This window comes from Hemicordylus capensis, chromosome 5 (genome assembly GCF_027244095.1).
Source record: "Hemicordylus capensis ecotype Gifberg chromosome 5, rHemCap1.1.pri, whole genome shotgun sequence".
NCBI classification, from domain to species: Eukaryota; Metazoa; Chordata; class Lepidosauria; order Squamata; family Cordylidae; genus Hemicordylus; species Hemicordylus capensis.
The window spans coordinates 33,176,612-33,190,255 of NC_069661.1; the positions used below are offsets into that span (position 1 = coordinate 33,176,612).

The 13,644-nt window shown below is 46.1% G+C and overlaps 1 protein-coding gene across 4 annotated transcripts in view; it reads right to left on the minus strand.

The window, feature by feature from the left end:
* CENPE (centromere protein E) overlaps positions 1 to 13,644 on the minus strand; it is an 81,979-nt gene that overhangs the window by 43,096 nt on the left and 25,239 nt on the right. For 3 of the 4 annotated variants that reach the window (XM_053257477.1, XM_053257476.1, XM_053257475.1), the window contains exons 17-25: positions 9,713 to 9,868; positions 8,911 to 8,985; positions 8,549 to 8,689; positions 6,234 to 6,377; positions 5,403 to 5,580; positions 4,370 to 4,521; positions 2,412 to 2,705; positions 956 to 1,246; positions 678 to 833 (exon numbers count right to left, since the gene is read on the minus strand). In XM_053257477.1, coding sequence (XP_053113452.1) covers positions 678 to 833; positions 956 to 1,246; positions 2,412 to 2,705; positions 4,370 to 4,521; positions 5,403 to 5,580; positions 6,234 to 6,377; positions 8,549 to 8,689; positions 8,911 to 8,985; positions 9,713 to 9,868 — 1,587 coding nt within the window. The remainder of the gene's footprint in view (positions 1 to 677; positions 834 to 955; positions 1,247 to 2,411; positions 2,706 to 4,369; positions 4,522 to 5,402; positions 5,581 to 6,233; positions 6,378 to 8,548; positions 8,690 to 8,910; positions 8,986 to 9,712; positions 9,869 to 13,644) is intronic. The other variant, XM_053257478.1, reaches the window with a different exon arrangement.

Sequence of the window (13,644 nt, forward strand, 5' to 3'; positions counted from 1 at the left end):
CTGGAGTAGTGTTTCAATTGAACCAATTTTCCCCCTAAATCTAAACTTCTTATATAAAAATCAGGCTGGTGGATTTATCTCCACCCCACACCTATAAAGGCTTTCCACACTACTAATGTTCTGGTATTTCTGAAGGGCTGTTCTGAGTGGACTCAGCCATACAAAAAAGGCTACTTGGTGGCAGTGGCAAAAGGTTAGGAGAAATAGAGAGCTGTTCCTTCCCCACCATGTGTCAGGGGTGCTGGGCAGTTTTCTGCACTGAGCAGAGCGTTGGAGTACAAGACCTCCATGGTCCTGTATTTCTAACATTATTTGATGCACGGTGGCCATTTGTGTGGCGTGATGCTGAACGGTGCAGCAAGGAGGAATGCTGCAGCCCCACGCCCACACCTTTTGGGAGAGCACTGGCGGAAGGCAAGCGGCAGGGCAGGGATGGGCAGGTAAGAGGCACCCCCCTGCCCCTTAAAAGTAACCCTTTTGGCCTCCAAACTGGCTCAAACACCAGCATTTCGAACCGGTTCGAAAAGCAGCACCAAACCAGCTCTGTGCACTACTTCCAAGTCCCCCCTCCGCCCAAAAGGTTTGGCTTCTTTCTCCCGGTACATGACCTTGCTTGGGCATTGAAAAAGCACACTAAGTCTGACCCAGAACTTTCCGTTGCTAAACTGGGGTCTTACCTGTAGTTTTTGCTCCTCGATGATCCCCAGACTTTCTTTCGCACTTGAAATCTGAGCCTCTCTCTCCAAAATGGCTTGTTTTAGTTCTTCAATATGATTTAGGTACTGCTGCAGGGAGTTTTGGGCATTTCGAAGTTCTTCCTGTGCTTCAATGTTCTTGTGTTTCAAAACAAAAAAAGCAAAGTGTGTGCATTAGCATTAATGTGACATTGGAGTTTCCTTGCAGAGGTGCTACAAACAAAAGATGCTCTCATTTTACACTGGCTAATTCTGCTTACCAGCGACACTGTCTCTTGTATATCTTCTTTCATCTGCTCTTTTTCACGTTCAAGAGCCTCCTGCTTCCACTTCAGGTCATCCCTTTCCTCTGTCAGTGCTCTTATTTCTTCTTTGCCATCCTGAAGCCTCTGAGCTAGGGCCAGGTTCTCAGTTTCCCCAGCCTCCATTTTCAACTCCAAGGCCTTCAGTTCATCTTTCAGTTTTTCCATTTCGCTCAGTTTCTGGTGTGCTTGGCCGAGTTGTTCTTCCATATTAAGAAACCTTTCTTGCTCCAGGTCCTTCTCTTGCATCTATTTGCAGACAAAGTGCATTAGCCCAGTTCTAGTGTATGCTTATCCAAATCCTATCAAGACGTGTCATACAACTCAGGCCTGCATCAACCTGGAACATTCCAACCCAAATACAGCCCACTTGGAGTTTAATAAACCTCCTGTTTTGCTGCTTTCCAGGGCCTGCATTTCTCCCCCCCCCCTCCACACACTTACTCACACATACCCACCAACAGTTTTCAAGCACATGGCATGACAACCATTACATGGTTGATGAGCTGCATAGTTTGATGGATAATCAAACGATTATCCATCTTGCTCAGTATTGTTGACACAGATTAGCAGCAGCTTCTCCAAAGTTGCAGGCAGGAAGCTCTCTCAGTCTTATCTTGGAGATCCCATGGAGGAAACTTGGAAGCTTCTGCATGCAAGCATGCAGATGATCTTCCCAGAATGGCCCCATCCCCTAAGGGGAATATCTTATAGTGCTCACACATGTAGCCCCCATTCAAATGCAAACCAAGACAGATCCTTCTTAGCAGAAGGGAACATTCATGCTTGCTACCACAAGACCAGCTTTTCTCCCATAGAGTTTTGTGGGTCCCTTTTTGTCCAAGAACTTTTAACCACAAATGAGTTGCGCACAGACCGATCCATCATTTGCCCATAAAAAGATTGTCATCCTGTACTACACGGTGGACACTCCAAGGCACCTAATCTAAAAATCCACATGACTAGAACACCATCAGCTGCAGATACAAGACATAATCAAGCCAGGTCAGAGGAAAAAGTGAAGCAAGTTCCATGTTTATTGGCAGAGGCATGCCCTCACAGAACTGCTTGACCAAACGTGCCTCCTGCAGTGCGAACTATGTAATGTCCCAGGTTACAAGGGCTAACAGGTAGTTCATCTTCCCCTTTTGAGTCCTTGCATAGCAAAGGCATGAACACTTGCATCTTTTAAGCAGATGGAGAGTTTGAGAACATGCTGCTGTGCGGTTGCACAAAAGGTCAGACTTTGCTGTAAGATGAACCGAGAGGCATATGCGAAAGACCACGAGGGCTCAGAGGAAGCATCTCACTATACTGCCACTGAAGTGCAAAGCTGTTTGCCAGGTTACTTCTAAGACCAAGTCCTTAACAACTATATAAAAAAGGGGCTCTATTAGAACCAGGAGGGACTCACCTCTTCTCTCAAAATGCCAATGGTTGCATTTAGTTTGACATTCTCATCCAACAAAAGATCTATCTGGCTTTTCCTCTGCATATTTTCTTCTGAATCCATCAAGAATTTCTGCTCTAGTTCATCAAACTGATGTTTCAGCTCTTGAGAAGCTGCATCGTTCTCTCTCAGTGCTTCCTCTTTTGATGTTAGTGCTTCGGTCATTTCATTGAGTAGTCCCTCCTTTTCAGACACTTGAGAAAGCAAGGTCTCTCTTTCCGACGTTAGAGAAGCAATCATCTCAGATTTTTCAAGGATCTGTTAAGAGGAACAATCACTGCATATTTTAAATAGGAGTACAAGCATGAGGGACAGATTCTCGGCTACCCTTTTTGATAAGATTAATTCTAGCTGAATGAGAAAAGAGAGGGGTGTGTGTTTTTAAGCTTCTTTCCTCAAGACTGGAAGTTGCAGTCCAGAATACTCTCATATTTCTAACATTCTTCTCCAAAGAGCACATTGCCAAAGATTAAATGGCATCTCATTTTATTTTGAAATATCTACTTGTGAGGTAGATCAGACAAATATACCCACTGGCCCAGAAAGCAGCATGACTGAGTAGGCATCTAAACCTTGAGTCAAATTCAACACTCTTCCCTCTACATCACAATCACTAACCATCTAATCTTTTCATATCCTATATGGTAACCATGCTGTGGTTGAGGACTGGTGTATGCACCAACAGAGGAACATAAAAAGTTGCCATATACTGAGTAGGACCATTGGTCTATCTAGCTCAGTATTGTCTTCACAGACTGGCAGCGGCTTCTCCAAGGTTGCAGGCAGGAATCTCTCTCAACCCTATCTTGGAGAAGCCTGGGAGAGAACTTGGAACCTTCTGCTCTTCCCAGAGCGGCTCCATCCCCACTGAGGGGAATATCTTGCAGTGCTCACACTTCTAGTTTCCCATTCATATGGAACCAAGGCAGACCCTGCTTAGCTTAAGGGGACAAGTCATGCTTGCTACCGCAAGACCAGCTTTCCTCTCCTAAGGCATCCGAATGCCTAAGTCACACCTTGGTCCCAAACCTCAGGTGTAATCTAACACTTTTTTCAATGCTTATTACAGTCACTACCTGTCCTTTATAGAAGGGCAGGACACGGTCCTGAACCTCCAAAGTAGATGTGGGGTGTTCAGCCACTTAACTGGGAATCTCCTGGAGCCAAAGAAAGATTCCAAAACAAAGAATCCTTTATGTGCGCTTAACTTGGAGTGGTAAGTACAAAACCCAGCATAGTAAAGTGATAAGTTTGTTTAAAACAAGAAAGGGGTGCGGGTGGGGAAGAGGATAACACTTTCCAAGCAATAAAGTTTGCAAATGAAAACAGGAAAATATACAAGAAAACCAGATACTATCTGCTCATATGGTTGTTATGGAGTCTAAGCAGAGGAGCAGACGTAGTCCAGGCCTAAGAAGTGAAGCCTTTTCTTCACAGCTCTTTGAAGCAAGTCCCTTTCTTACCCCAGACAATATTAGAGTGTGGATGGATTGATGAATTGGGGTGTGTCATATTAGGTTTTGCTGTTTGTGTTCAGATTAATATTGTTTAGCATTGTACATTTGTTTTAATAAAGTTTTTAAAAAATCATTAGCAGATTCAGTCACCCGAATCCCAGATACCAAGGCACTAACAAGCCATGATTCAGTTTGGACACTACATACTAGAACTAGAGTAAAGTAACCTTCCAAGAGTTACACCAAGAAATGCACATCCATTAAATTACTAGGACACAATCACTAGTGTTGCCTGTGCCACTTACTACATCTGTAAGGGAAGATTTCCAGTCTACCAGCTGTCTTCCTGAATTGTACAGGTGAATGCTGATGTTCTTGAAAAGGTTTTCCAGAACCTTAACCCTATTCTAGAAAGCCCTGGCGTGAGAAGCAGCCTTGGAACAACCCCCAACCTGTACCGTTTACCTCCTTCTGTAAGGTTTCAAGGTCAGATTCCAAGCCAGCTGCCGACAATGTAGTCACTTCCTTCCTTAAAGCTGTGTTCTCTTCCAGGGTTTTATTCAATTCATTTGTCAGGTCTTTGATTTTCCCTTCCAATTCCACACAGGACAGCAAGTCTAGGAAAAACCCACACCATTAAAGATGTCAGTGCATAGACAGTAGTCTGTTGCTGGTGTGTGTGTGTGTGTGTGTGTGTGTGTACGTACATAGAACAAACAACAACAATATAGATAACAATATAGATAACAATATAGATAACAATATAGATAACAATATGTGTGTATTTTAATATTGCAAGATGTTCAGGGACAGGTAACCCTCTCTTTTTATCCCATTACTATGTAAACTGCTTTCAGAACTTTTGTTGAAAAGCAGATTTCTGTTGAAAAACAAAATAAATAGGAGGCAGCTGCCCACCAAGTCTGATGAGCTACTGCTCTGGCCTGAGCAGCCTCTGCTGGGTGCAGGTTATTCTGCTGTGTTTCTATTAAGACAGATTGAATTATCCCACCAATCCCAACTTAATAGCTCCAGCAAAGTTAAAAAGTAAAGTGTGCCGTCGAGTCAATTTTGACTCCTGGTGACCACAGAGCCCTGTGGTTTTCTTTGGTAGAATACAGGAGGGGCTTACCATTGCCTCGTCCAGCGCAGTCTGAGATGATGCCTTTCAGCATCTTCCTATATTGCTGCTGCTAGATATAGGTGTTTCTCATAGTCTGGGAAACATATCAGCAGATTCGAACCGGCAACCTTCTGCTTGTTAGTCAAGCATTTTCCCACTGCGCCAAGTTACCTGCCCTCAAAAGGAGCTGCACTCAAAATGGTGACTCTCAAACTCAATAAATAAATAATCTCCTCTTACAAGACTGAACAAGAGCTCTTACAAGACCAGTTTTAATGCAGGAAAGTCATGCCTCAGCCACCAGATATTTGGGAAACATGGGACTAAGTAAAAGATAGAGCAAGCACATTTCCAAGGCATCCTCGTTTACAGTACCTTTGGGAACTTTACCCTCCAGGAGCGAAATTAACTTTGCATTTTCTTGCAGGTAGTATTGCAGTTCTTTCTGCAAGTCAGATTGCATGTTTTTGTTGCTAGTTTTCCCAGCTTCTAACTGGCTCCGATAACACAGAACATCTTTTTCCATTTGATTGTAAGTATCCAAGAGTTCTTTCTACATGGAAACAATTTATTGTTACCTTTTGCGGGGAAGATGCTTAACACCCTGTATGCAGGATTCACAGCAGTATCTTCAAGCTTCCTTTAATGCCACCCCACCCACCTTTACCTCAGAACTGTCATCAAGATTATGTTAGGAAACCAGCACAACTTACAAAGCAAGGTCCCAAATGTACACACCCAAAAGGCTTACGTCTAGTCTGCCTCCACGCTTGTTAGGAAAACACACCTGCTATCTGGCAAAGAAGCAGCTTGTAAAGTGGTGGCTCTCGTTTACTAACAAGGAGAAGAGCTACCACTCCTAACTTTAGGCCAGTATGCCTCCCTGAGCTGTTAGAGGGGTGTTTCTTTTTAGCTTGTGCACCTCTTTGAGACAGGGAATTCGTCTTCTCATTCCTTTTGCTATGCAAACTACTTGAAAACTTTGTTGAAAAGTCAAAGGTATCCTAAATATTCCGTGGGAGGCCACAGAAGTCATATCCGTTCATTCAGAGTCTACATGAAGAACCAAAAGGAGACTTAATATCCACTCTTTTCCGGTTCCCAGACTACTGAGGTTTGTTGTCCTAATGTACAACAAGGACATTATCTTACATTATTTTATTACTGATCCATGCACAATCATCAAATGCTACAGAACACGGTTACCATTTTCTCCTTTAGCACTAGATTTTCACTCCTGAGGAATGAAGATTCCCTCTTGGCATCCAAGGCCACTGCTTCAGCATCCGCTAGAGAGCGTTTCATTTGCTGGATTTCATCTGTCACTTTATTTGACGTCTCCTGGAAGGACTAAACATTTGCATTCATTGTTAATATACAAGAACTGGTTAAGTTTGGCAGGCCTCCCAACTAACAATCATCCAAGAGCAATGTGTTCCTGTAAGCTTGGTTTATGTGATGAACATCACACATTCAAGTTTTCTACGAGGGGCAAGAATCAGTCAATAAGTTTACCAAGGCAGCTACGAGTACTTGTACTTAACTGTTTTGGGCAACTTTTGTGCTTCTCAGCAGTTTGTCATAGCTTATATAGAGGACGCTGCCTTACACCATGTCAGACTATTGGTCCATCTAGCTCAGTGTTGACTACCCTGACTTGGTAGTGGTTCTCCAGGGCTTTAGGTGGACATTTCCCACCAGCACCTGGAGATACCAGGGACTGAACATGGGACCTTCTGCATGCCGAGCAGGAGTTTGTCCTTTTTATAACAAAGATGTTCCTGATGCTCCCCACACCCCACAGAACCCCATCGACACCCTGAGATTGGTAAAGGGGCAGGGAGGGGAGAAGGGAGCAATGCTTCAGAATAGAAGAAAAAGTTTGTCTTTTATAATAGATGAAAGCATCAGAAGAATGTTGGCAAGAAAAACCCAGATTGGTAAGGAGAAAAGAGAATGTACAGGTGAAACTCGGAAAATTAGAATATCGTGCAAAAGTCCATTAATTTCAGTAATGCAAATTAAAAGGTGAAACTGATATATGAGACAGACGCATTACATGCAAAGCGAGATAAGTCAAGCCTTAATTTGTTATAATTGTGATGATCATGGCGTACAGCTCATGAAAACCCCAAATCCACAATCCCAGAAAATTAGAATATTACATGGAACCAAGAAGACAAGGATTGTAGAATAGAACAATATCAGACCTCTGAAAAGTATACAGTGTACTGTGCTTGATTGACCAACAAACTCGCCTGACCTGACCCCATAGAGAATCTATGGGGCATTGCCAAGAGAAGGATGAGAGACATGAGACCAAACAATGCAGAAGAGCTGAAGGCCCCTAATGAAGCATCCTGGTCTTCCATAACACCTCATCAGTGCCACAGGCTGATAGCATCCATGCCACGCCGCGTTGAGGCAGTAATTGCTGCAAAAGGGGCCCAAACCAAGTACTGAATACATATGCATGCTTATACTTTTCAGAGGTCCGATATTGTTCTATTCTTCAATCCTTGTCTTCTTGGTTCCATGTAATATTCTAATTTTCTGAGATTGTGGATTTGGGGTTTTCATGAGCTGTACGCCATGATCATCACAATTATAACAAATTAAGGCTTGACTTATCTCGCTTTGCATGTAATGCGTCTGTCTCATATATCAGTTTCACCTTTTAATTTGCATTACTGAAATTAATGGACTTTTGCATGATATTCTAATTTTCTGAGTTTCACCTGTAGATGACTGGATTGGTAAGGAGTGGAGCCATCTCTGGAGCTGGATAACAAGAATGAGAGAACTGGGTGGGGTCATCCTTTCCAGGCTCTTAAAGCTTTCACTTGATTTACTGAAGTCCTGCCTCTGGAGCACGTGGGAAGGATCACCCGCACGAGAGGTCCTCATCCAGCAACAGAGAAGCTCATCTATCGAGTTACTGTCCTTCCCTCTTCGAATGAGGAGACAGCAATCTTTCACATTATGTCTCACCTTTTCAGTATGCCCACCACTACTCCGCTTGTCCAGGAATGCACAGCCACAGGGGTCTCCCGAGTAGTCTCAGTTCACATAGACAAACAGGTGCCACCAGAGTTCCATGTGTGTTTAGTGAGCCCCCTAGAGCCCACTCCAGGGGTTTCTTTATGGGCTCTACTTTGCACTGCAGACAGGCAGGGATTACTTTGACTTCTTTGCAATGTGGATGCGGCTTCCAGATGTAGAAGATTTAAAATGTGTTTGCTTGATACCAACTCAGACTTGCGAGGGGGAACCCTACTCAGTAGCAGAGAACATGCTGTGTGTGTGTGTGTGTATATATATATATAGAGAGAGAGACTACCAGTTTCAGTCCTTTGTAGCCAGAGGCGAGGCTGGAAGAGTCCTCTGTCTAAAACCCTGCAACGCTGCTGCAGAAAGCAGCACATTTATTTTAAAAAACAAACAGCTTTACACACAACCAGTGTCTGAGATCTCCAAGCACACTATCCAGCCCATTCAGCTACCAACAAACTCAAGCTTACCATTGAGAAGGATGCATCCGTTTTCCCAGTTTCTGTCTTCAACTCTTCCACAAAGTTTTTTAGCTCACTGACATGCTCTTCCAATGCTTTTATTTTATCCTCTTGCTCCTTGAGCTGCATGTCTTTTCCTTTTATGTCCTCCTATTAAGAAAAGGATTCAATAAATGTAAAGGGATTTTAGGTACCCTGCTCCAGTCCCCACCTTAGCAGGGTTTTAGGTAAAGTAGAACTGCAGAAGTGACTGGAGCATCCTGGAGCCTTAGATGGCTGACGGTTGGTCAAAAGAGTAAATATTCAGCTTAGGTCCATACAGGGGTTCAGCTTTGTTACATGCAAGGCCACCACTACCACCACCAGCTCACCTGAAGATCTTGATTGTAAACTTCAGCATTTGCAATGATAGCCTTTAAGCTGGAAATTTCATGCATTAGTTGCATCTGTGGAGCAATTGAAGCAGAATTGCTTAGGTTGTTAGGAAGCACCCTTCAGTGTAGTTTGCCCATCACCCACAGCAAGCAAGAATTTTCTTGCAGTAACTCAAAAGATGTAGGGCTCCAGTGGTTATCATAGAAAATATTGTAGTCTTCCATTTCTGGTGAGAAACCTTAGGAAAAAGTCTCAGCATGGCAATATACACACAGTTCATTACTTTTTAGCCCTTTGAATAGAAGGATGGATGTGTGCCAAGTGTTGCTCACAAAGTACAATTCTGATCTCTTTTAGGGGTTTGTTTGCAACATTTATAACCTGCCTTTCATGCCCACCCCCCGATGGTCAACAGAGGGGCCCCCGCCCACCCAGCACTGGCCAAACCCGCTGAAATTCAGCAAGGTTAGGAACAGCAAGCTGCCTTATACCACTCAGAACATTGGGTCCATCTAACTCAGTGTTGTCTACACCAATTGACAGCCAATTTTGAGATTTCAGACAAGGATCTTCCACTGCCTGGAGATGCCAGAGATTGGACCTGGGACCTTCTGTATGCAAGGCAGATGCCCTGCCACTGAGCTATGGTCCCATCCATGATTGGTTGCTGCATTATGTGACTTGAGACCATACCCTGGATTCAGACGCTGTTTCTGAACGTCTGTGTTGTCTTTTGGGATAAGCTATTTCTAGATGAAAATAATTAAGTGGAGGAATCTCATTATGGCATTTTCTTACCTCCTGTTCTTGTTTGGTCTCTTTTTCAAGAGTCAGGAACTCATCAGTTGATATTTTCTCCTTCAGTTCCCTGAGCTCATAAGCTAGCTGTTCTTTCTCCAACTGCTCACTGTCTAGTTTTGCTTTCACGGTTTGCCATTCAGTGACAGCTGTGTCCTAGGCAGGGGAAAATGAAAAAGATAGGTACATTGGTACTCACCGTGAAGGTGTCTTCTGGCTGGTGTAGAAGAGGTCACCCAACGTGGGATTACATCCCTCCACATGCTCCAGAAGGCAGGAAGTAGTAATACTTGAAGATCCTTAACCCAACGCATGTGGGCGGATCCCTTCAGTACCTAAAACAGCTCAAGCTTCAGAATAAACATCAATAACATGAAAAATCATCAACCACAACCAGCGCAACACCATGTTGTAGGAAACAAACCTCAGAAACAGGCAGAGACACAGAGAAGTCCGAAGACCTCTCCAACACCAAACAAAGATCCAGAAAAAACAACCTGGGTGGGCCTTGGGTGACCTCTTCTACACCAGCCAGAAGACACCTTCACGGTGAGTACCAATGTACCTTTCTCGGCTGGTGTGGGAGGTCACCCAACGTGGGAGATACCACAGCACCAACCACGGGGGGGGGGGGGGACACAAAGACAGAGAAAATCTATTGATCCGGAAGGACCTTCTGCAGGACCCTCCGACCGAAAGCAGCTCTGGCCGCATAGTGGTCATCTAGCTTGTAGTCATCTAGCTTGTAGCTTGAGAACGTGAACGGAGAAGACCAAGTTGCCGCCTTACAAATCTCCTCGAGGGACACAGCGGACGATAAGGCAGCAGATGTCGCCGCCGACCTGGTTGAATGAGCTGTGATCTGACTAGGCATTGGAAGACTCTGGGCCTTGTATGATTCTGAAATACAAGATCGTACCCATCTGGTGATGATTGCAGCCGACACCTTGGACCCCCGCTTGGACTCCTTAAAGGCCACTAACAGCACATCGGATTTCCGGAAGAGCTCCGTCCTATCCAGGTAAATCCTCAATGCCCGACGAACATCCAAACAATGCCACTCCTTTTCCGACTGATGTTTAGGATCAGGACAAAACGAGGGAAGGTAGATATCCGCAGCCCTATGAAAGAACGAATTCACTTTAGAGACAAACGAAGGATCTGGAATAAGTCTCACCGAATCCCTGGAAAAGATGCACAAGTTGTTCTTCACTGATAGGGCCTGCAGCTCAGACACCCTTCTAGCGGACGTAATCGCGACCAGGAAGGCCACCTTCCAGGACAGTAACTGCAGAGATATGGACCGGAGGGGTTCGAACGGGGGGAACTGCAGCCCCCTAAAGACCACACGTAGATCCCATGAAGGGAAACCATGGCAGACTGGCGGTGAAAGATGAACCGCCCCCCTCAGAAATTTCTGTAGCAGGGGATGCCTAGCCTGGAACGAACTGCGTTGAGGGAACAGCATCTGCACCAAACAGACTGCCTGCCTTTTGAGGGTGTTGGGTTTCAAACCCAACGACAGGCCATCTTGAAGGAAATCCAACAATTCCCTAAGCCAGCAATCCTTTATCTGCACAGAATGCCTAGAAGCTCAACGCAAGAACGACCGCCACGTCGACTGGTAAATCTTGTTAGTAGACGTCTTCCGGGAGGCATGGATGGTCTGGATAACGCCGTCCGACAACCGTTCCTTCTTTAACAATGACTTCTCCGCTTCCAAGCGGTCAGCTGCAACCACTGCGGGTCCGGGCCCCTGCTTCAGCAAATCTGGACGCGCCGGAAGTCTGAGAGGTTTTCCCACTGCGAGATCGACAATCTCGGAAAACCATAGTCTCCTGGGCCAATAGGGTGCGATGAGAATCACCGAAGCTCCCGACCCTCGCAGCTTTCTGAGACACCAGGAGAGCAACGGCACAGGAGGAAAGGCATACAGAAGACATGGAGGCCATTGCACCGAAATGAGTGCATCTGTCGCCTCTGCTCCCCTGGTTGGAAAACGAGAGTAAAACCTGCGCAGCTTGGAGTTCTGAGGCAAAGCAAAGAGGTCTATCTGCGGCGTGCCTAATCTCTGGGTCACCCAGTGGAATACTGAAGTGTGCAGGCTCCACTCCGCCGGTTGGATCTCCTGCCTGCTCAGCCAATCCGCCTCGATGTTGGATGCTCCACTAACGTGATGAGCAAGAATGGACAGGAGGTGTTGCTCTGCCCAAGATAGAAGTTCCACGGCCTGTAGGTGAAGAGACTTGGATCTCGTTCCCCCTTGTCTGTTTATGTGAGCCTTTGTGGACATGTTGTCCATGCACACCAATATGTTCTTTCCCGATACTGCTGGCTGGAATGCCTGCAACGCCAGAAAGACCGCCCGCAGCTCCAGCCAACTGATACTATGGCGGGCTTCCTCCGCTGACCATAGGCCCTGCATGGTCCTGTTCAGGCAATGTGCCCCCCAGCCTGAAAGGCTGGCGTCTGTCGTCACTAGAACTCGATCTGGTTCCACAAACAGCTTCCCTCTGACCAGGTTCTCCCCTTGAGTCCACCAAACAAGAGACTCCTGTAAACGCCTGGACAGGTGGATCCACTTGTCGCGTTTGAGGGCAATCCTGGTTGAAAAGGAAGGAGCGTCCACTGTAGCTGACGTAGATGAAATCTTGCCCAAGGCACCGAGTCCATGGCAGCCACCATGAGACCCAGTAGATGTGCTAACTTTAGGATGCTGATGGACGGGTGACTCAAGACCTCTCGAACCAGGGAAACAAGGACCTCCCTCCTGTCCTGTGGTAGAAAAAGTCTGCAGACTGTGGTGTCTATAACCACTCCCAGATGACGGAGACATAGAGACGGGACGAGGTAACTCTTGCCCACATTTACCAAGAACCCATGTTCCCTCGAGAGGGACATGGTCCTGGTCCGTGCCACTTCCACAGCCTCTGCTGATCTTGCTCGAATCAAAAGATCGTCCAGGTAACAATAAAGATGGACGCCTTCTGTGTGAAGAATGGCCACCAGGGGGCTCAGCACCTTTGTAAAGACTCTGGGCGCAGAGGACAGACCGAAAGGCAGAGCCCAATACTGAAAGTGCCTGCCCCTGTAGCAGAACCAAAGAAGGGGTCAGCTTAGAGGATGGATAGGGACATGTAGATACATGTCCTGAAGGTCTATGGACGCCATGAAGTCCCCTGCTTGCAGCGCCTCCGCGACTGTACGCAAGGTCTCCATTCGAAAGCGCTTCTTTATTACAAATTTGTTGACGGGGTGAAGGTTTAATACTGCCCTTGCAGAACCGTCCTTCTTTGGAACTGTAAAGATGACAGAGTACACTCCTGATCCCCTTTGGTGCCGGGGGACCCGCTCTATGGCCCCTATGACCAGCAGGTGCTGAATGGCTAAGACGAGGCCTCTGTGTTTCGCCACGCTCCAAGACGTGGGAGTGAGGAGGAACCTGTTTCCAGGCGATCTGAGGAACTCTGTTTTGTAGCCTAGACTTATTATGGACAGGACCCATCAATCTGTGATGGATTCCTTCCAAACGGGCCAGAATTCCAAAAGTCGAGCCCCCACCTTGACGCTTGGATAGTCAGGATTGCTGTTTGGCCCCCCTACCCTGGGCGGGGAAGGACTGCCGACTCTGGTGAGAGAAAAATTGCCTGCCCTGGCCTCTAGGCCTACCCCACTGTGGCCTATAGGGCCTAAAGGAGTTACTCTGCCTGTACTGGGGTCGGAATGCTCTAGGTGCCTGAAGGAACCTACGAGATGAGCCCTTCTTCCTTACGTGGTGCTGCAGGGAGTGCCTTTTTCTTATCCTTGGTCTCTACCAAGACCTCCTTCAGGGCATCATCCCCAAACAGCTCCCCCCCCCCACATAAGGGACAGCTGCCAGGTTAGCCTTGGACGTGTTGTCCACTTTCCAATATTTTAACTAAATATTACAC